General features: G+C 39.4%; 1 protein-coding gene across 2 annotated transcripts in view; it reads left to right on the top strand.

Annotated features, from left to right (window-relative positions):
* Positions 1 to 20,258, top strand: part of TRPC3 (transient receptor potential cation channel subfamily C member 3) — a 49,508-nt gene that overhangs the window by 9,177 nt on the left and 20,073 nt on the right. For both annotated transcript variants that reach the window (XM_013951750.2, XM_067297674.1), the window contains exons 2-3: positions 1,561 to 2,332; positions 14,597 to 14,782. In XM_013951750.2, coding sequence (XP_013807204.1) covers positions 1,561 to 2,332; positions 14,597 to 14,782 — 958 coding nt within the window. The remainder of the gene's footprint in view (positions 1 to 1,560; positions 2,333 to 14,596; positions 14,783 to 20,258) is intronic.

Below are 20,258 nucleotides of genomic sequence, written 5' to 3'. Positions count from 1 at the left end.
ATCAGTTCAAGTCCCTTGAGTTAATGGATTTACAGATAGCAGCTGGAGGCTGTCTTCCTCATTATTGACCCAGACTAGAAAGGAATGGGAGATTGCTGATGGGTTTCACACTTTTTTGCTGACAGCAGTGAAGGAAGATTACAGTATCCTGAGTACCTCTCCAGGCCTTTGCCCTGTGCTCTAGCAGGCAACAAGCTTCTGTTTGTCCCCCCAGCTGTGACCACTTTGGCCTGATTCCATGTATTCTGTTGTTTCAGTCCCAGCCAGGTAGTTGTTGGTTCCTCTAGTCAGGCAGTGTCTGTTCCTCAACCTCTCATCCTAGGTCCAGTTTCCTTGCAACTCCTTGTCTCACTCCTTCGAACCTCATTTCCCCTCTCTGTTTTTTTCACCTGGTTAGTTCCAGCTCAGCATCTGATCTGTGTTTTTTCTCACCCTGGGCTTGTTTGTTCCCCACTGCTCTCAGTCTGCATCTTCACTGGCTCATAATTCTGGTTTCTGTGTTCCCTCAATTACCTTGCTTGCTCTTTCGCTTCTTCTGTTTCCCTTCTCTTTTCTCCCTCATTCTGCTTTTGCAATGAGTTTTTCTGGGAGTTCACCACTTCCCAAGTTGATTCTCAATTTCCTTTCCTAAACAATCTCCCTTTTCCATACCCAGATTTCCTCTCCCCAGTGCAGCCTACCCTCCCAGGTTTCATTCCTGTTCAATAGCTCTTTGACTTTCCTCTTTTTTGATCATATTACAGGATTGTGTTTTCTTTTTTGCTTGGGGAATAACATCAGACAGCTCTGTCCTTTCGGCTCCTCAAATGGTAGACATGTCACAGAAGTAGGACCAACATAGCCCACAGCATTGCAAAACTTCAGTTGGACTAAGAGCTGTTCCCAGTCTAGACTGGATCATGCCCAGTGCCTGGAAACTGTGAGCAGTTTAGTTGCTAGCATCCATGAAGTCAGCTGAACATGCATGAACTGCTGTTTTCAAAAACTTATAATTTGGCCAAATTGACTGATGAGTAAATTCTTCCAGATTTGATTAACACGTCTAGCAGTAAACACTAAGGGACATGAGATCAGACTACTGTAGTATGTACTGTTCTGCAAGGCATCAGGAAGAAAACTTGTCTTTGTTTCTCATTTATACAAAGTACAATATGGCATATTGCCTTCCTTAAACCATCAGCTCCTATGGTGAATAGTATTAATTGCTGTTGACAATCCAGTCTGGTATAGCAGGTGGGTTTTCAGTTTATATATGTGTGTATATATATATTGTAGTGGGTTGGGAAGTATTTCTGAAGAGGGATGACTTACATTAGGGGGAAAAAATCTTGACCATATTAATGAGACGGAAATGACCTGTGGAATTGAACCTGTAAGTGCCTTTAGGTAGTGTACAAGCAAACATGAAGACAGAAAGATGACAATAGAGAATTATCCTGGTCAGTAGATGGGCAAATGATACAGGGCAAAATGAGTAAGTCGTCAATTTTTGCAGCCACAAGGGAGGTGGAAGTTACAAGTAACCAACACTGTGCAATTCTATTACCTTATTTTTATTAGGTACATTGAAGGAAGTCCATCTCTGAGACGTATGACTATGATGAGGGAAAAGGGAAGGCGACAGGCCATTAGAGGCCCAGCGTTCATGTTCAACAACAGGGGCACAAGTCTTACTGCTGAAGAAGAGCGCTTTCTAGATGCAGCAGAGTATGGGAACATCCCTGTGGTGCGCAAAATGCTAGAGGAGTCAAAAACACTGAATGTCAACTGCGTTGACTACATGGGCCAAAACGCCTTGCAGCTTGCTGTAGGGAACGAACATTTGGAAGTGACAGAACTTCTGTTAAAAAAAGAGAATTTGGCACGGATCGGAGATGCCCTGCTGCTTGCAATCAGCAAGGGCTACATCAGGATAGTGGAAGCAATTTTGAATCATCCTGGGTTTTCAGCAAATAAGCGACTGACTCTGAGCCCTTGTGAGCAGGAGCTCCAGGATGATGATTTTTATTCTTATGATGAAGACGGTACCCGCTTTTCTCCAGATATCACTCCCATTATTTTAGCTGCCCACTGCCAGAAATACGAAGTTGTGCACATGCTATTGATGAAAGGAGCAAGGATAGAAAGACCTCATGATTATTTCTGCAAATGTAATGACTGCATGGAGAAGCAAAAACATGATTCTTTCAGTCACTCTAGGTCACGAATAAACGCGTACAAAGGACTGGCTAGTCCTGCTTACCTGTCCCTCTCCAGTGAAGATCCAGTACTCACTGCTCTGGAACTCAGCAATGAGCTTGCCAAGTTGGCCAACATTGAAAAAGAATTCAAGGTAATGGTGGTTTTGTATTTCTGTTACTGTTTTAATGTTGATGTTACTTTATAATGTCCTTAGATGCTTGAAATTATTTCCTGTATTTTTACTTTTTCAATGAAAATGCTTTCATTATATTCATTGTCTCTTTTGCTCTTGATTTTTTTGAATTCTCAATATATAAGCCATTAAAAAGCAATTTTTAATGAAATGAAAGTGCTTTTTCACCTACTATGCATGGAAAACAATGGAAAAAGGGACAATGTGAATTCTAATAACCTTGCAACAGATGGAAAACAATTTTATTCGCTGTAACAGATTAACAGTTGTTTTCAGTTACAAACACTCAGTAGTATAAGCTTAGAAAGGAGAAACATTATGCTTTTCTTGAGCATACTGTAGCATTGACCCTATTCTCATTTTTTTTTATTCATCCTTATTTCAAATGATGTCTACAAATTATTAGGAATACAGAGAGCTTTTCTTTAATGCACCTCTTAGAAATGGCACTTGTTCAGAGCCAGCTGTTACACTGATTACAGATGCAGCCCCTATTATCCTGTTTCTGAGTTGTATCTGGTTTAGTATGTCAGTGCCCTGAGTTTTCTGTGTATCTCAGCTTCTCCATCAGATAATTAATGACTCAGTTATCTGTTGCCCAGTGCTGCTTTTTTTAAGATCTGTAGTTTTTCTCAATACCTTGAAAAGTACTAGCAAATACAGTTTGTGCACTAGCAAACCTCCCTCCCCCCAAAAAGCAGAAAAACAAAACCCCAAACCCAAAGCCAAAATGGTAGGATAGGACAATTGCTTATAATAAGTAAAGCTCAGCTTGGGGTATGACAGTTTGTGCTCAGTGAGTAGTGATATCAATAGCACTGTATCTAGTTGCAACAAAAATTTTAATGTCCTGCAGAGTCAGTGCTGGGTACCACTTGTTTAATTAATATCTTCATAAATGATCTGAGAGAGGCAAAAGATGCATTAATCTTTTCAGATGACAGCAAGCATTACAAACACATTGGATTACTGAGAAGGAGACAACAACCTAGAGACAAATAGGCAGAAATGAATAAAGTGAAGTTTACCACAAGCAGAAGAAACAATTCTGTACTCCTGAGAAAGAATAGCTCCAGATATAGCTGAGAGAGTAAAAATATCATTTTAAAAAAGCTTTGGTGCCAAGGAGGATCCAAGTATTATACCACTAAAAAAATATATAAGTTTGTAACAGAGTTGTCCTGTGGCCCACTACCAAAGCCAATACCAAGATTCGTATTCATCATTCATGTCATTCTTCAGGCAAAACTCTGAGAAGGGAGGAAGTAAGTCCTGTAGGCTCATGTTGCATACATTCCAGTTCCTGTTTCCTTCTATCATCTTAAACCTCTCTTCTCCTTTCTTTGTTGAAGGAACCTCCTCATACCATGCTGCATACTGTGTAATTTGGCAAATGGAGTGAGTATTTACTGGAATGTATTTCTTCAGGAGTAGAGGGAAAATGTCAGTGTGGTTTTTTTTTTGTTTGTTTGTTTGTTTGTTTTGTTTTCCCCCCCTCTCTCTCTACTGAAAAAATAAGGAACTGGGAAAGATCTTTGTGGGGGCAAAATTGAAGAATAGAGATTCTTATCATATACCCAGAGCCTTTTGACTTGTGTTTCCCACAAGGACTTAGTTACTTGCCTTATTTAGAGACCATTATAGAAAGTAAAAACTTTGCTGTATACAACTCAGCTCTGTTCATGATTGTTTGCTTTCCAACTAGGCCAACAACCTGAGAGCCACAGGGTCTCCAGAATCGTGTGTGTCCAAGATGATGCAAAGTCAACCTCTTTTTCTCCTGCGGCTTCTTAGGAAGAACTCTTCTTCTAGGCTGCCATCTCAGAAACTCTAACATCTATCATTTGTTGTGATACTGCATATAATGTTTGTTGTTTTATCTGTGTTCAGAAACTCTGGTGAGCTCAGGACCTTGATTTAAGTGTCACGCAACACCCCAGTCCCCCACAATACAGCCTCTACCACCAAAAGCTAAATTTAGGCAAGCCATGTCATGTTTTTGTAAGGGGAGGATGTAGATGATTAGAGCTGAATAGAGAAGTATCAGTAATGCTGTAAATTCATGGGAAACTCATATCCTAGGCACCAAGACTGTGAATACTAATTTAGCCAAAAAAGAAATGGCTTGAGATTTTGGAGGGTAAAAAGCAGAAAATTTTGATTGGACTTCTCATTTCAAAACAGAATTTATTTTTAAAAGTTCACTTTAATTATTAATTTCCACAGAATAAAATAAAATACTCAGTTTTCTGCAACTTTGCAATTGCAAATTTTGCAATTTTTTTGTTGTTTTTCTGAGCCATTTAGCCTCTACCCATTGATATTTTGGAATGTCCAGGAATCCAAGAACTCCACTATTTGCACAGATCTCACTGTTTGTGCACAGCCCTTACACTGCTGCTAACCTTCCCAAATGTGTAATAATTGATAACTGAATTTTGGTCCCTACTGTAGAAGCTGTTCCTGGCTTCTTGCTTGCATGGAAATTCCAGCTACTCATCAAAATTGCAACATTCCAGTGAATGAGTTGTTTTCCCGATGTCACATCTGTCCGCTTTCCCTGTGTTTCTTATGTGTCTCAGGGTGTTCCTTGTGCTCTCTCAGGCCTGGTAGGAGAGTTGCTTGTTTCCCTGTAGCCTCTGTGGTTGGCTGCCCTTCCTGCGAGGAAGAGGGAATGAACAAGGGAGGGGGGAGGAAAACAGAGGCAAGGAATTTTTTAGTAGCAACATCAAACTAGCCCAGAAAGGGCTGAAATTGCACGACTGACGAGAAGTCTGTATATTCCATGGGGGCCGTGGGCAGGTATGGTAGAGCTGCCAGCAGCATGAGTGTAATATGAGATGCTGTGTTGACAGCTGTAGAGGTAGATCTAGGAGGAAGCAAGCAGCCTCTCTCCTGTCTTAGAGAAATCCATTCTGAGTTCTTGCCAGCTTTGATGTAAGTTCAAGTTGTAACTGTCTGTTCAGTGCTTTCTTTTCTACAGATGTGTCATCTGAATGTGTTTTGCTAGTAACTGTGTGCTTTGTCATACCCCAAAGGAGGATGCTTCTAGCCCAACATTCACTCCCTACCAGGGAGGTTTCTGGTGTGCTCTTGTTTAGTGTTATCGTGGAAAGTGCTTAGGTATTTCAATCAAATTCAACCCATAAAACAGCATTGAGCATAATTCTTCCAGGGTAGACAAAAATAGAAAATATAATTTGTCTCGCACAGAAAATGGACAAATATTTTTAAAGGGACTTTAACAATGTTCATGATTATTCTCAATGTCTATGGTAAATTGAGGCACGTAGCATTTCTGGTGCCTGCTTGCTGCAGTGCACTTCCTGGATGTGGAACAGTGGCACAGAAAGTACTTTCGAGGTGGCTTCCCCACAGAGAAGAAATATGGAGTGAACCTGTTTAAAAATGTCTGAGGCCAGAGTTTCCTGATGCACGCTTGCTAAGTTGAACCTTACCTCTTTTGCTTATGCAAAGTCCAGTCTGCTGCTTTCACTTCTGTTTTCCAATAGCAAATTCTGATGTCCATGTGCAAATTGGAGCTTGCAGAAGTGTATTAGAGATGTGGGTAAGAGACTTAGGACATTCATTCATGGCAGTCAGTTCCACGTGAATGTTAAAAAATGTATTCTTAATTACAGTGATTTTTTTTTTTCTCTCAGAAGTAAGCAGGAAGGAATCAAAGAAACCAGTAAACCTTCATTTTTCTTTGAAGATACAAAACACATGTAGACAAAAATAAAAACTGAAAATGAGTAAAAATAGGTGGGGAAACTGGAGCCCTAAAGAACATTTCACTCATCTTACTTCTTACCTTCCCATGCTTCCTTACTTCTTACTGTTTTTGAAATCCCTGTTCCAAGTTTCTAGTGCTCCTTTTACTCTTCATCTATTTCATTGCAGAGTTTCATTTCCCCTTTTTGCTATTTGCAGCTGCTTGTTGTCGTCTTTCCCCTTTTCTCCTTTTCACTTCCCTCTTTGTATTTACTTTTTTTTTTTTTTTTGGTCTCCCTTCTAAGTGTTCTGTTCCCTTGAACTTTTTTTGGATTCTTTACATCTTCCTGCCTGTAGTTTGTTCCTTGCTTCTCCTAATCCTGGTAAAGCATGCTGGCTTGTCTGAACATCCTGATGAGTCCTCTCTAGGTCTAGAAACTAGCTGAGGGAACAGCAGAGATTATCAGTGCCTGGCTGTCAAAGCAGCAAGATGTCATTCTAGTGGCCAGTGTAGCAAGATGAATGTAATATGAGATGCTGTGTTGACAGCTGTAGAGGTAGATCTTTGAGGAAGCAAGCTCCCAGAGCGAGAACTGCATCATTTTTCCTTTTACCTTCCCTGGCAATCCTAGTCCCCATTCCAGGATTGACAACAGGATTTGGGATAAAGTCAGAAATTTCCATTTGTTTTGTCCGAGTGAGGGTTACTACCAAACCTTAAGCTCTTGCTCTCAATCTCTTAAAGGAGCTGAATAGATTCTCTTCGGTCAGATTTTCAGTGGTATTTTGTACGTAGAGTTAATTAGAAGGAAAGCAGCAGTGCTAATGCAGTTCTGAGTCTGAGATATGAGACCAGAATTCTGCTTCGCTTTGGACTTTTTCACCAATTTTGATGTTTATAAAGGCTTTTATAAACAAATGTGCCTGCTCAGAAAGCGTTTTACAAGTAAAACGAAGCTTTCAAAGTGTATTAATCTGCTAGTTGAATTCCTCCCGTTTGTGGAAAAGGACCAAACCTATTAAGTTAGAGAAAATTGCGGTGCAGCTTTCTGCTGTCACTTGGCTTTCTGAAGTGGTTTCAGACCTCTGAAGTATACTGCTTTATACTTGAGAGACTGGCTGGGGGAGCTCAGTCTGGAACTGTATCTTTTCCTAATGTAAAACAGTGTTCATTACCACAGTTGGAGAATCATATTTTCCAATCCCAGTAGCACCAGAAAATACTTTACAATACAAATATTCCCAATTTTTATGTGGTTTTTTTGTTTATTTTTAGCAAGCCCTGGCCACTGCAGTTGCTGTAGGCTACTAAAGTTAATTGATATTTACTGTCCTCTCTCAGACCTTTAAAAATGTTATTGCACGGTGACAGGAGAATTTCTAGCAATCAGAACAGCTGATGGAACTCTCCTTTGGAGTAGCAATAGCCAAAAAAAAAAAAGAGACAAGGTAGCTAGGAAGCCACATGACAGTCTGTGTATACCAGTTTTCAGCTAAATGCAGTCCTGGTGTAAGCAAGCTCAGTTCTCTCAGTGAGAATTGCGCTATCTGACATCATGTCAGACTTCAGTCTGTCATATCAAGGACCAAAAGGAGCGTAGTCCCACTTTATATAGGATAAATACCTGTTCTCGGTTGTACTAAAAGCTCCTGCTGAAAGTGATGGAAGATGTGGACGTGCATCTAAAGGCAGAATCTGTCACTGTTCCAAGTAAATTTACATAGTGTTATCTCAGCTGAACTAACAAAGAGTGTTCAAGCTTGAACTACGTTTAGGACCAGTTTTTAAAAGGACAGGGCCCAGCTCCATAATCATTAGTGCAATTGCGAGCTTGATTTGCCTATACAGTTCCTACAGTTATATATGCAAACTGGCTAACTATGTACATGATTTCAAAAGGACAATTTAATACCTAATACTCAACTTGCATGTACGATTGCATGTGTGTGTGTCACGCTGTCATGCTATGAAGGTTCGATAGCAACGACTGAGACAGTAATACAATAATAATAAAAAAGATGTTTATTTCCTCACACAAGTTCTTGGATTAGTAACATCCATTAAAACAATGCGATTACTAATTTAGGAAGGATAACACAAAACCATCAGTTACTAATTCAGAAAGGATAACCTGAAACCGTCGATTACTGCGTTATTAATTGGAAGGACTGCTTATCCCTACTTGAAAGCTAGCTTGTTCACTCTCCTAGTGAGAGGGCTCTCAACCTCGAGGAGTTACCTTCACCCAGCGTCCCAGGAAAAGGGGAGGGGGGGGGGATACTCACGGTCCAGCCGGAGAGGATGCTCAGGTCACGTTCCCGTCCCTGCTCCAACTCTCCTAGCTGCCAAGCCTCTTTTTATACGGCTGGGGCTCTGGGCAAGCACTGCTTTTGCTGACTTTTTGCGAGTTTCGCAATCACAGGACTGTCTGTTTGTCTGCTCGGGAGGACCCTGCTGGCGAGGCAAGACCCCAACACCTCCGTATTGCTTCTTCCCTCCCCGGGGGTCCGTGCAGATTCCAGGTGGCAGACTTCACTTCTCCAGTCTTGTTAATGCTGCCATTCCGCAGCCTTGCGCATGTCAGTCCTTGCGCATATCGGTTGGTAGACGACTTTAGTCCTGTTAAGTCCTCTGTTCAACAGCTTTGCGCACATCAGCTCTTGTGCTATCAGTTCTTCTGCATATCAATTGACAAACTTCAGTCCTGTTAACTCTTCACTCGCCCGTCAGTGTGTGAATTAGTTATGCAGCTGTGCATAGTCATGAACTGTGGTGCTTAGGGAAATCTGGCTCTTGTATAACAGGAAGTAGATATATGCATTTTATTTGAATAGATGCAATTTCTCTTTATAAAGAGCTCTTTATAAATTTTCTTTAAAATAGTTTATCTCAGGGATAAAATCAGCTTTAGATTTTTGTTTGTATGCTTTACTCTTTGCACACAGATTAATATATCCTTTGTAACAATTCTAGATAAACTCAATGTAGTCTTTATTATTATGAGGGAAAATGGAACATGCAGAGTTGGGCAGACTGAGATCTGACAGTTGATGTGTGCCAGAGTCCTCTGAAACTGCTGGTGAGGCACAGGTCTGCAGTTCCGCTTGTGATCTGTTGTCCGTTAGATTGAGGTGTCATCTGTGATAGCCATGAAATGCAGAAAACGGACTGATATTTTTGATATTACAAAGATGTCTGTAACCATTAATTTTTGAGAGAGATGTCATTTAAGATACAGCTAGTAAAACCAACTAAGTTAGGCTGTAAATTAACTGAAGATGCACGATGCTAGTCGGGGAACCAGAGTCCCTGCGTTATCGTGAAAAATAGACAAAGAGCTCCCCGATATAAGCAGGTCCGTAAGCGCCTTGCGCTTTGTTTGGCATTCCCCTGAAGCATGGCTTCCCCTTAGGGACCTGGCAATTGGCACTGTGTGTAGCAGGGTTTTTCAAACATGGGTTTGGATGCTTCACGCAGGGAGTTTTAGTGGTGGTGTTTAGAATAGGGAAGAGATGAGTGGTCCAGGCTTCATTTGATCTCAGTATCTTCTCAAGAGAAAACAGAGCTGTGTGGGTGGGTGACAGACCACAGATTGTGGTTTCTGCTGCCAGCACAACAGTTTTAAAACCGCAGTTTACCTAGAGGTAGAAGATTGCTTGAGGATTGGGTCCCATGGTTACAATGTGGGCAAAGTTTGGCTGTTTAGGTTTATGAAGCAATCAAATAGACTGAGAGAAACTGGATTTTACAAATAAGGAAAATAAAGACCTAGAGAGGGAAATCTAACGAGTTCTCCTAGTGTAGGATTCAAAGTCTGAGTCAGATGCTAACAATGCACACCAGGGTTTTCAGCTCTCCTAACAGGATCTGTAAATATTGTAGGCTTTATTTAATCCTTAAATTTGACAAAATAAAATTCAATGTCATTCATATGTAGTACAAGAAGTACAAGTACATATGTACAAGAGCAGGCAACTCTTGTGTAGCAGGCAAATGGTCCATGCAAGGCAGTCTGTCCTTATATGAACAACAGGGCTGTGCACAGAGTGGATGGGTGTATTTTCAGGGTACCTGAAAAAGTATGGGTATAAAGTATGAGCTGTGAGGGAAGAAACTTTGCAGCCTCCGCCATGATCAGTCAGGAGGCTTGAGACACTTGTAGACATACTTGCGGGGATGAGTCTTCATTTGTGAGAGTGAACAGCAAAATGAAACGGCCTGTGCTCTGTTGAAATTGTGATCTTCATGTGGTATTACAGCCATCACAGTTTGTCCCCCTTTTGCCCTGGTTAAGTGACTTTACACCACTCTGCCATTTCCAGGCAATATTTCATGGTTGTAGCCACCAGTGAAAACGTATTCTTATTGCACAATTTGTACTAATTGAGAAAACTGTGTTGAGCCTTTGCTGTAGCAGTGTGACTAGCAAAAACTTGCTTGAACATTTACATTTTTGTAAAACTGATGCTAGAGTATACTTTTCCATGCATATGTGTGACTGTGTGTAATGTGATTGGGCTATGGCTTAAATGCAAGAAAATCAAATTAGATTTTCCTGATTTTTTTTTTCTTTAAATTTTTGAGAAATAACTTTCTGTAATATAACTTTTTGTATTACACTTCTGTGGTTTTTAAGCAAAAAGAGAACAGTAAAATAGTAAAGAAAATGGAGTGAATCATTAAGATTAACTATTCCTTTTTCCAAACTATTAGAACTTCTCTATTTCTCATTCTGTTTCTTCACAGTTAGCAAAGCCCATCTTCATCTCTGAGATCTTTGCACATGAAAAAAGACATTTTAAACGAAGAAACTCCCCACAGCTGGGCAGCATATATTCATTCACACAAAGGCAAAATTTGAACTCTGATGTGCCATGAGGACCTTCAATAGTACAAAATCAGCTAAACTAAACTTTGTTAAACTTTAATGAGATGTCACCTTTCAACATAGGATAGATAGAATTAATACTAAAACAGTGACCTGTTTTTGTTTTGTTTTAATCTTGTAAAGTTACATGTGCCCGCAAAATTAAGGTGAGAAGGAATGTAGTTTCTCTTTCATCTAAGTCAGTGAAGTTAATGTATCCTTCCACATACTGCCAGTAGCAGAATTACAGCTACTTTAATTTGCTAAAGGAAAATTAATTACCAATCTTATTCGTGTTGAATTAACATTTTGCTGTATCTGATGATTATCATGTTTTGTGCTTGGCCATCTCAATAAATGCTGCTTTAGTTGTAATGAAAATGTGGAAGCAACTCTGAAATAAGAAATTAAGGCAAAGTGTTTCAAGTTCTCACAGACTTGTAGTAATTCTGTTTTGAAAAATGTAAAACAACTTAAGATACGCAATGAAACAACATAGTACTGAAGTAAGCTGAAGGCAAGGTATTGCTTTAGGTTTGTTGGCTGTACTGGGATTATCTTTAGTCTCTATTTTGTCTTCGCGAAGAAAATCCCCATCCTCTTTTCATATTCTCTGGCTAATATGATGAAGAATATTCATGCTCTTAATATCCTTTCCAAGCCTGACTTTTAACGGTTTTTGCTTTATTCTCTATGATGATACTTCCTTTTTGGTCTAGGCTGTTCCCCCTCACCTTTTCTAAGGTGGCTATTGAAGCTAACAATTCTGAAATCCTCCCCTACAAGGTGTTTATTTGTGTAGGATCTGATGTCTAATCATTTTCGTATCTTTCACTGAAAAGCCTTCTCTACATTCAGACCTCCATGCTTGTAAGTCCATTTCACTCCCTTGACTAGCTTATCAGAGTTTGCCTTCTTAAAGTCCTAAATCTTACAGAAATACTTGCGTGTCCTTCCACTTAGTTTTATTACTTATTACTTATTATTTTTATAACTGGCTCATCTATGCTGTTCTCCTTATTTACGAAAAACAAATCTAAAATAGCGTTACATCTTGTTGGTTCCATGACGACTGAATTAGTCTCCTGTGGCCTAGGGGAATAACGGGGTCCTATCAAGGTTGGGACTGTTTATTTCCTAGTCCATATGCGGGATGTTAGTTTTCTATAGTAACACAATTCCTAGGATTATTTGTTTGTCTCCAGTAATGTTTCAGAGATCTTGATTCATATCTGAATCTAGCCTATGGGATTGTTAGCTTATTCCTACAATTATCCTGTGCAGTCTCTTTTCCCATCTTTCCCAAAATAATTTGAAACCACTGACAGCATGTTTGTTCTTCTATTGCGTTTTATTTGTTTATACTCTTTCCAGAACATTTTATAGATGCTAAGTTAAAAATATTAACAAAACCAGTAGTACAAGGAGGGAAAAGTAATCTACTTCAGCAAGAGGAAAAAAAAATGTTAGGGTTTCAAATAAAATTTGAAATGAAATGAGCAAATAATGAAGGCAGAGGCAGTAAGGAAGCCTTTTCCAGATGACAGGAACCACAAAGGAAAAACCTGTACCCCCAAAAATGATTTTAAAAAGGCAATGTGTGAAAATGAACAGAGTTCACTGATGAATGATGAACAAAGATAGAAAAGTAGTGAGATGGAGGACTCGACTAGCCTTTTCATAGCCTGTTGGAAAAAACAACTGAAGCAAGGCTATAGGGTAGTCAAAGAGAAGGCTTTACTGGTTTGAACTGGACACCGAAACACTTGATGATACAACAAGGTAAAAGAGGCAGGTGCAGTCAAGTTTCCTCCTCCAACTGTAGCTTTATGTAAGGGAATCGGAAGCTGCATCTCAGATGAAAAAGTCATAGAAGTCAAGCTGAGAGGACATGGACACAGGAATTGAAGACCGAGAGTTTTAAGCAGTACTCTCATATGAGCTTATAGACAATGTCACAGAGGTGGTGGAAGGCAGATATACAAGCCTAAACAAAAGTGCAAGGACAGACTCATGTTTGCCTGCTTAACAGAATTGTCCTAAGAGTTTGAGAAGTAGCCACCATTTTTGTCAGAAAAGATGTGAGATTAGCTAGATGGAAATCTTTGCAATGTCAGCATGTATGAGCAACTGATTAAGTTGAAAGATAAAGCTAAATGTTAGACCTGAGCTCGTGCGGAGAGAGGAGGCGAAAAGAATACGGAGGAAGAGCATGAAACTTGTGAGCAGTATGCCAGACAAAAGGTATGTATGTAGAGAAAAGCATTATCCCAGTATCCTAGACACAACAGTTCGATAGACGCACAGGAAGGATCACAACACTTAGTTACACAGAGTGTAACTGAGGATATGGTCCAAAAGTGTGAAGTGGTGGAGGAGACTATGAGGAGAGACAGAAGAAAGATTGAGGACCAGCAAAAGGAAAAAAGTTGCTTTTACTATGTGACAGTAAGATTTCACAGGTGTAATCCACATGCCACAAATCTGGAAATGGCTGATGATACTGTGCAAAATGGAAGAAGCTGGTGGCGGGGGAGGGCACAGAAAGAGATACTTTACTAAAAGGGACTTTAGGTTTCTGGAGTGCCTAATTATCCTGGCATTGGAGGAGGGAGCAACTGTGGTTGTCTACCCGATCCCAGGAAGCCTTGTTTAAAATCATAGTAGGAAGCAGTTTTGAACTATATTTAAAACTAGTTCAGATTACAGAAATACCCTTCCTAATACAGATTAGGTTTGGAAAAGAATCTGAATAGGAGGAGGGAATTTGTTTTTTAAGAACTGGGAAAACAGGTGTTGGTTTTACATACTTTCAGAAGGTAACACACAATATTGACTTCAGCAATAACAGAAGGGAAAACTGATGGAACAAGAACAAATGAGGGACCCTGAAACAATAAGGGATTTTGGGAAAAGGAGTGGTTTGTGACAGATATGGACAGGAAGTTGAAGAAGAGAGGGAAAGGACAGGAAGGGAAAATTGGGCAGAACTTTTAAAGAAAACTGGAAGTTTACCAAAGTGTGTCTCTGTAGTTTGGCTGTGTTAGCAATGGAAAGATGGTCTCTCGGAGAATGACTCAGAACAGGCGTCTAATGTAAAACCTTGGAATTGCCCTTTGAAGACTCTGGTTTCTCTCAGTTGTCTGTACAGGAAGCTTGCCCTAGGCTTGCTACACAACACGGGTGTCTAATTTCCTGCCACGGTTATTCTCTGCAGTTGCTTTGTAACCCATTGTTCCGCATGAAGCCAACCTAATGAAAGGTGGGAAGCAAAGGGGAAAGAAGGGCGGAAAAATGAATACTGTATAAATGAGAGTAAAGAGTAAGCAGCCACTTCAGCATTGTAGAAAGAACAGCAATTATAGGCTGGGAGGCAACCCTATAGGAATGATTTCATTAATTATTTACAGCACTCAAAGCTTTTGCTGTTCTGCTGTTCTGGTGGGCAGCAGAAAAAGATTTCCTGTATCAAAAAAGAAATGATTCTGCCATACAAAAAGTCTGTAATGTCTGATACACTCATAACTTGACATATTCTGACACTACTAATTTTTAGTAACTAGAACAGTTTCTTTTTTCCTTGCCTTTGATTCTTAAGCACGTTCCTCATGGGCCGTTTTCTCTTATCCTTCTGTTTTAGAATGACTATCGCAAGCTGTCTATGCAGTGCAAGGACTTTGTGGTTGGTGTTCTCGATCTCTGCCGAGACTCAGAAGAAGTGGAGGCCATTTTAAACGGGGATTTGAATTCTGAGCCAGTTGAAACGCAGAGACACAGAGCGTCACTGAGTCGTGTGAAACTGGCCATTAAGTATGAGGTCAAAAAGGTAACTCGTTATAGCCAGTGCATTCAGACAGTGTAATATCTGAACACAATGTCATTTCATTGTTACACATGTATTATGAACTGGTGGTTGGTTATGTTAATAAGATGTAGAGCATGTAATCAAGATTTGCACAGGACGGAAGCTGGTAGAAGGGCACTCCAGTGAAGGAGTTCTGTCTAATCTACATTCCACAGCTGAAAACTGATGGGAGATTTTAATGACATAAACCAGCTGTGCTAGCAAGGTTATACATGGTTGGTCAGATCCTTCTCCTGCTTAAACCAAAAAATCCTGAAGATTTCAGTTGGGCCAGATTTTCACTCTATAAGCATGTGTCGTCTTGCCAGTCTGTGTCATAATATTACAATCAAATGAGAAAGCTGTATTTATAACAGTGTTGATTTCAACCAATGAAAAGAACTGTTTTGTTCATTATTTTTTGTCATCTTTGCTTTCTACCCTAAATAATGAGGCAAATAAATTCTCGAAAGTAAATTTAGGAAGTCTTACAATGTTCTACCAGTATTCCTACCAACAGATACATATATTTTTGAAACAAAGGTCTGTATTTTACTACTTTGAAAAGAAAAAGAGACTACATATGTTGTCATCAAATATATTGTTTTTTCCTCTTTTTAAAACATGACACTGTATCAAAGAGCTCATTTGCTACTGTGTGGGTATCAAAAAACAACAGTTTTTAGAGAGAAATTCTACATGATTGACTCTGTGTGCTCCCTTAAAAAAAAAAAAAAAAACAACTTATTAAATCCTGGAAATGAATGGAATATGTTTGTTGTCAGTTCATCAGTTTATACATCTGTGTTTGTCAGTGTTTTGTAAAGTGCAATGTGTTTTCAGCTGATAACCTTATCTAATTATTTTTAGTGAACACAATTATTTTGTGAATGAATGTTATATATCAGAAAGCATAGCTCTGTATCACACAATCCATTTGATGTAGATACATATCTGTATATTATTGCAGTTTTCAATATATAGCTGTGCTGTTCTTTCTAGAGTTTCTACTAGATTAGTTCAGAAAATAGTTAATATCATGGCATACTGTCAGAAGGAGTCACGAAATACAGCGATGCCTATGTTTTATTTACAGCTACCTATTTACATGGTCACCATAATTTCCAGTCTTAACGGCCATTATAGTTTCATCATCTCTGCAAGAATTCCTGCATCTTTCAGAAAAAATAACATTGTGTTATGTGGCCACCTGTTGAGCCAATCTGCCATATAAAATTATTTGTAAGCAACCTGACAGAACTGCTGGAAAAAGTTGGTGTTTATCATGTCCCCAAAAGATGGCTAACAAAAATTGTAAACACAGATCACAAACAGCAAATTGTTTCCAATATAGAATTTGTGTCCAGCAGATAAATGCATGTGAATTACTGAAATTTGAAGTAAACATATAGAAACATTAAATTAATTGAAAAGAGCAGAACGGGGAAGAATCTAGTTTCAGTAGACAAACGTTATCATACCTAGATAACTTATGAATTCCTTATGCTGTTGTATTTCAGCGTGGACCAAACCTTTGAGACTCTTGTTTCTGCTTTATTGCTGAAGACTGTAGTTTTCTTCTAAGAGATGGTTGTCACTAGTGAAATTCATTGCTGAGCAACGGGCCACCCAGCTCTGTTAAGAATAGCAAAAATCTACATAGTGTGAGACAATTCCATGTAGCAAACTTGTTCTCCTCTCCTGCAAGAGATTAGTTATTTGTAGATAAACTCAAGGGTTTGGTTCCAGTTCCTGAGTTCAGAACCTACAACAGCAATGATTGTGGCAGGAGGGAATAAACAGACGGTGCAGAGTTGTTTCATATTCGTACAAGTGCTGTTCCATGTAGATGGTCAGTACAGAGGGTTTGACAAGGAAGGAGCTGGGAAATTTCTGTGCCATGGTGGTCTTTTGATGCTGAAACTGGCCCCGTTACAACTGCTGCAGAGTACAGCAATACTCTGACTGCAGAACAGATTCAGATGTGGGAACTCCACACAGGATGCTTTCAACCCTGTGACTGTAGCAAGCAGGCAAGGATGGGGCTCATATTTCTTAGCTTTCAGTATTTCTAGCTGCACTTCTGGGTTAGTTGTCTTGCAACAGTGAACTGATCCAATACAGATAGTACAGCCAAACAGACCTGCAGTTCCATGAAATGGCTCATGAGCGATATGCCCTTTGGCGCAGGGGAGACAGTAAAAACCATATGACAAGTGAGCTACTGTTCTCACAAGTTTGGTTTGGGAAATGCAGCTTTTAACTCTAATGAAACTCCTGCATTTAATACCCGAGGCACTGCGTAAGAAAGTAACCCATCCTGTAAGCAGAGTATGAATTCTGGAGTTAAGGTTCAGGGTGAAACTGCAGCCCCAACAGTGAATGTCTGAGGGAATTACAAGCCAAGAAAAACTATCTAGAACAAGTAGTCTGTCTCTCTGTGCTGAACTGCTACTGCAGTAGTGCTTCTAATTCCTGTGTTGTATGTTAACTATGCCTTTAGGCTGCCAACAAAATCACAGAGAAGTAGCTGACACTGGGCCAAATTCTGCAGTTCTTATTCAGATGAAAATCAGAATGGAATTTCCAAATGAAATGAGCAAGAGGATTTAATTTTCAAACACTGAAGTTTTTAATAGATAGGATAGAAGATTCACATTTCACTTTGTATGCTGTGTGTTTATATATGAGAATATGCCAGGATCTGTTCCTGCTAGGTCTAAACTCAGTCATTTGGATGTTAGAATAAATAACGTTACTTTATAATCACTTACTCACACAGGAAAATATTTACAAACTGATGACTTGGTTCATGGTCATGGAACTGAATGCAAATTGAATGCATCTAAAATGTTACAGACAAGTATACCCTGAAAAGTAGGTACATAAAACTGGGATTTTTTTAGTGACCAGATATAATCTACATGCATGTTTTTTGTTCAGCGGGATTTGGATTGGATTGTAAAATATTAGACAAATGTGATAATAAAATAAGATAGACCTATGTAGCAAAAACTGAGAAACTGTATGGAATGCAGGGTGAGAGAGGAGAAATGCAAAAGAAACGAGGTTGCCGCATGATGTGATTGGTAGGTGAAAAATGATGCGAACTACTGTCTTCTGAGGAGATGAAGGGGGAGAGATGGATAAACAGACAACCAGAGAAGAGATTGCAATTGCTGAGATTAAAGACAACCAAAGCATAAATTGAAATATTTCAGCAGAGCCAGAGAGAAGGATGAATTTCAGAGCTTTTAGGGATGGGAGAAGTGACTTGAGTTGCTGTGGGGGCTTGGAAGTGGTGCAAATAGTGCAATTGCCTACAATTAAATTAATCTCTAAGATCTTCTCAAGAGCTCTTAGGCTTACTGCCAGAGAAGAACTTGCCATAACCATTGGCAGTTTACTCACTGACTCCTCCCTTTTTTGCGGAAGGAGATAGCATAGGCAGAGCTCATCTCAGCCTCAGATCGTACTGTTGATAGACCAAGAGGAATAAACCAGCACACAGCTCTGGAAGAGATGCGGGTGGGCCCCTGGGCTGATTCATAGCCCTAGGCAAACTCCCTTAAAACTTCCCTTCTGTTTCTTCTCATTCCTTCTGAAAATGGGAGGAATGATGTGGGTGTTCCTTTTCTCTCCTCTTTCCAGGAGTTTCTAGCCTGCTTTTTCATATGTCTTCATAATATGAAATAATTACCGACTTTCCTGTGTCTTTGCCTACAGTGAACTTGCCACAGGATTTGTCATTTGATGGCATGAATTGAGAATAAAATTTATTCTAGCAAAAGAAGAGAGCGGGGGCATATGGCAGAATGTACAAACCAACTGGTTTACGCAAACGCACAAAAAAGTCTCTTTCTAATATGACAGGCTGGTGGGTTTTTTTCTTGTATAAGCTTCAGTGGTGACAGCCTGTTTAAAAGGATAAAAATGTTGTTCAAGTTTATGTTATTTCTTACAGACTTTTATCTTTATTTATTTCTGTCTGCCATTCCATTATAGGCACAAACTATGTTAATATGTGATCTAACTGGCTAATGAATCACATACCAAAATACTTTGGGACTTTTGTTTTGGAGCAAAGTAGATTAAAATATGAAGATTGCTTCCCTGTTTAAAGCTCATGCAGCAGCTTCAGATTCTTTTTTCTGAGAGATTTAAGGTTCCCTGTTTCCATTGCCAACCATTTAATTTGATTTTTTTGAAGAAGTCTGCCCTATTGTACTACTGTGTGCACTTTTTTAATGAATTTTGGAACAAAAACGTTGTTTTGCAGGCAGGACCTGGCAAGCACCAATGCATATAGTTGCATTATGATTTCAGCAGAGTAAAAATGATAATAAAATGGGTATGCAAGGTTTGCCTTTTTTTTTTTTTTTAAGTGTAAGTAACTTGATAAAATTTCCCTCTTAATCCAACATGGAGTTTTCAGAATTATTTTAAAATCCTTTTTGTGAAAACACATTAATTCCTTACTCCAATTTACTAGAAGTGTCAACCAATTTGACAAGAATGTTAACCAACTTCTTCGAATTGCGATGAGGACTAGGCTTTTTATTCTTGTGCTTAACTGATGTCCCACGTGCTCTCGTGATGTGGCAGTCTCACAGGCCACAGTATAGCAACAGTGATAATGATGAGTATGATAATAATAATTTAGAAATGGAGTTGTAAATGTAATGGGCAGGGAACGTAGCTGTAGCGTGGTTCTCCCCCAGCCCTTGCGTTTCTTCAGTAGCAGCACCCAACAAGGGCTGCACGCTCCTGGTTATGTGATGTGGTCCCGATGGGGAGGCAGTACAGTCTCCTCCATCCATGTAGCAAGTAACTTCATCCTGAAGAAATACAACAGTGCTTTAAAAATATGGCAATACTTGCGGATCCACAAACTCAACCACAGTGATTTTAGGAGAATAAAGCTTGAAGCATATCAAAACAAATGCAGTAGTTGGACACAGCTTTTTTTATCATAACAGAATTATTTTGGGAAATAGTCCCGTCCCCATGCTGAAATCTTACTGAACTTAGGAAGATAACTCACGCATCTACTTGCTGTTCATCAGAAAGATGGAAGTTGTCTGTTTAATAATATGTAGTAGATACTTAATGTGTGTCTCAATTTAGGATCTAAGCATTTCAACAAGTGCTTCCTTTCAATTTTCTGACATTCGTGAAAAGATCTGCAGAAGCTAGGGACTAATGAAACTTTATAAAAGGCTCGGGAGCAGTTTGTGTTGGAAAAACTAATTGCCTGAGGAAAAATTGTGCGTTTATCTTGAGCATTCTCTGCTTCTCTGTTTGACTGTCTTTTGTGATTAAACCCTGATAAATTCACTTGAATGCTCTATTTCTTTGTCTAGATGTTTGTCTGATTTGGGTTTTTTTTTAGATTTTAAAGCGCTTAAGTTACAGAAATGCTTAATGATGGCTCTGCTCAGTTAGGGTCAGTTGATAT

The sequence above is a fragment of the Apteryx mantelli genome, chromosome 5 (assembly GCF_036417845.1).
Source record: "Apteryx mantelli isolate bAptMan1 chromosome 5, bAptMan1.hap1, whole genome shotgun sequence".
Lineage (NCBI taxonomy): Eukaryota > Metazoa > Chordata > Aves > Apterygiformes > Apterygidae > Apteryx > Apteryx mantelli.
The sequence above is the reverse complement of the archived record's forward strand: the minus strand, read 5'-3'. Positions and strand labels throughout refer to the sequence as shown.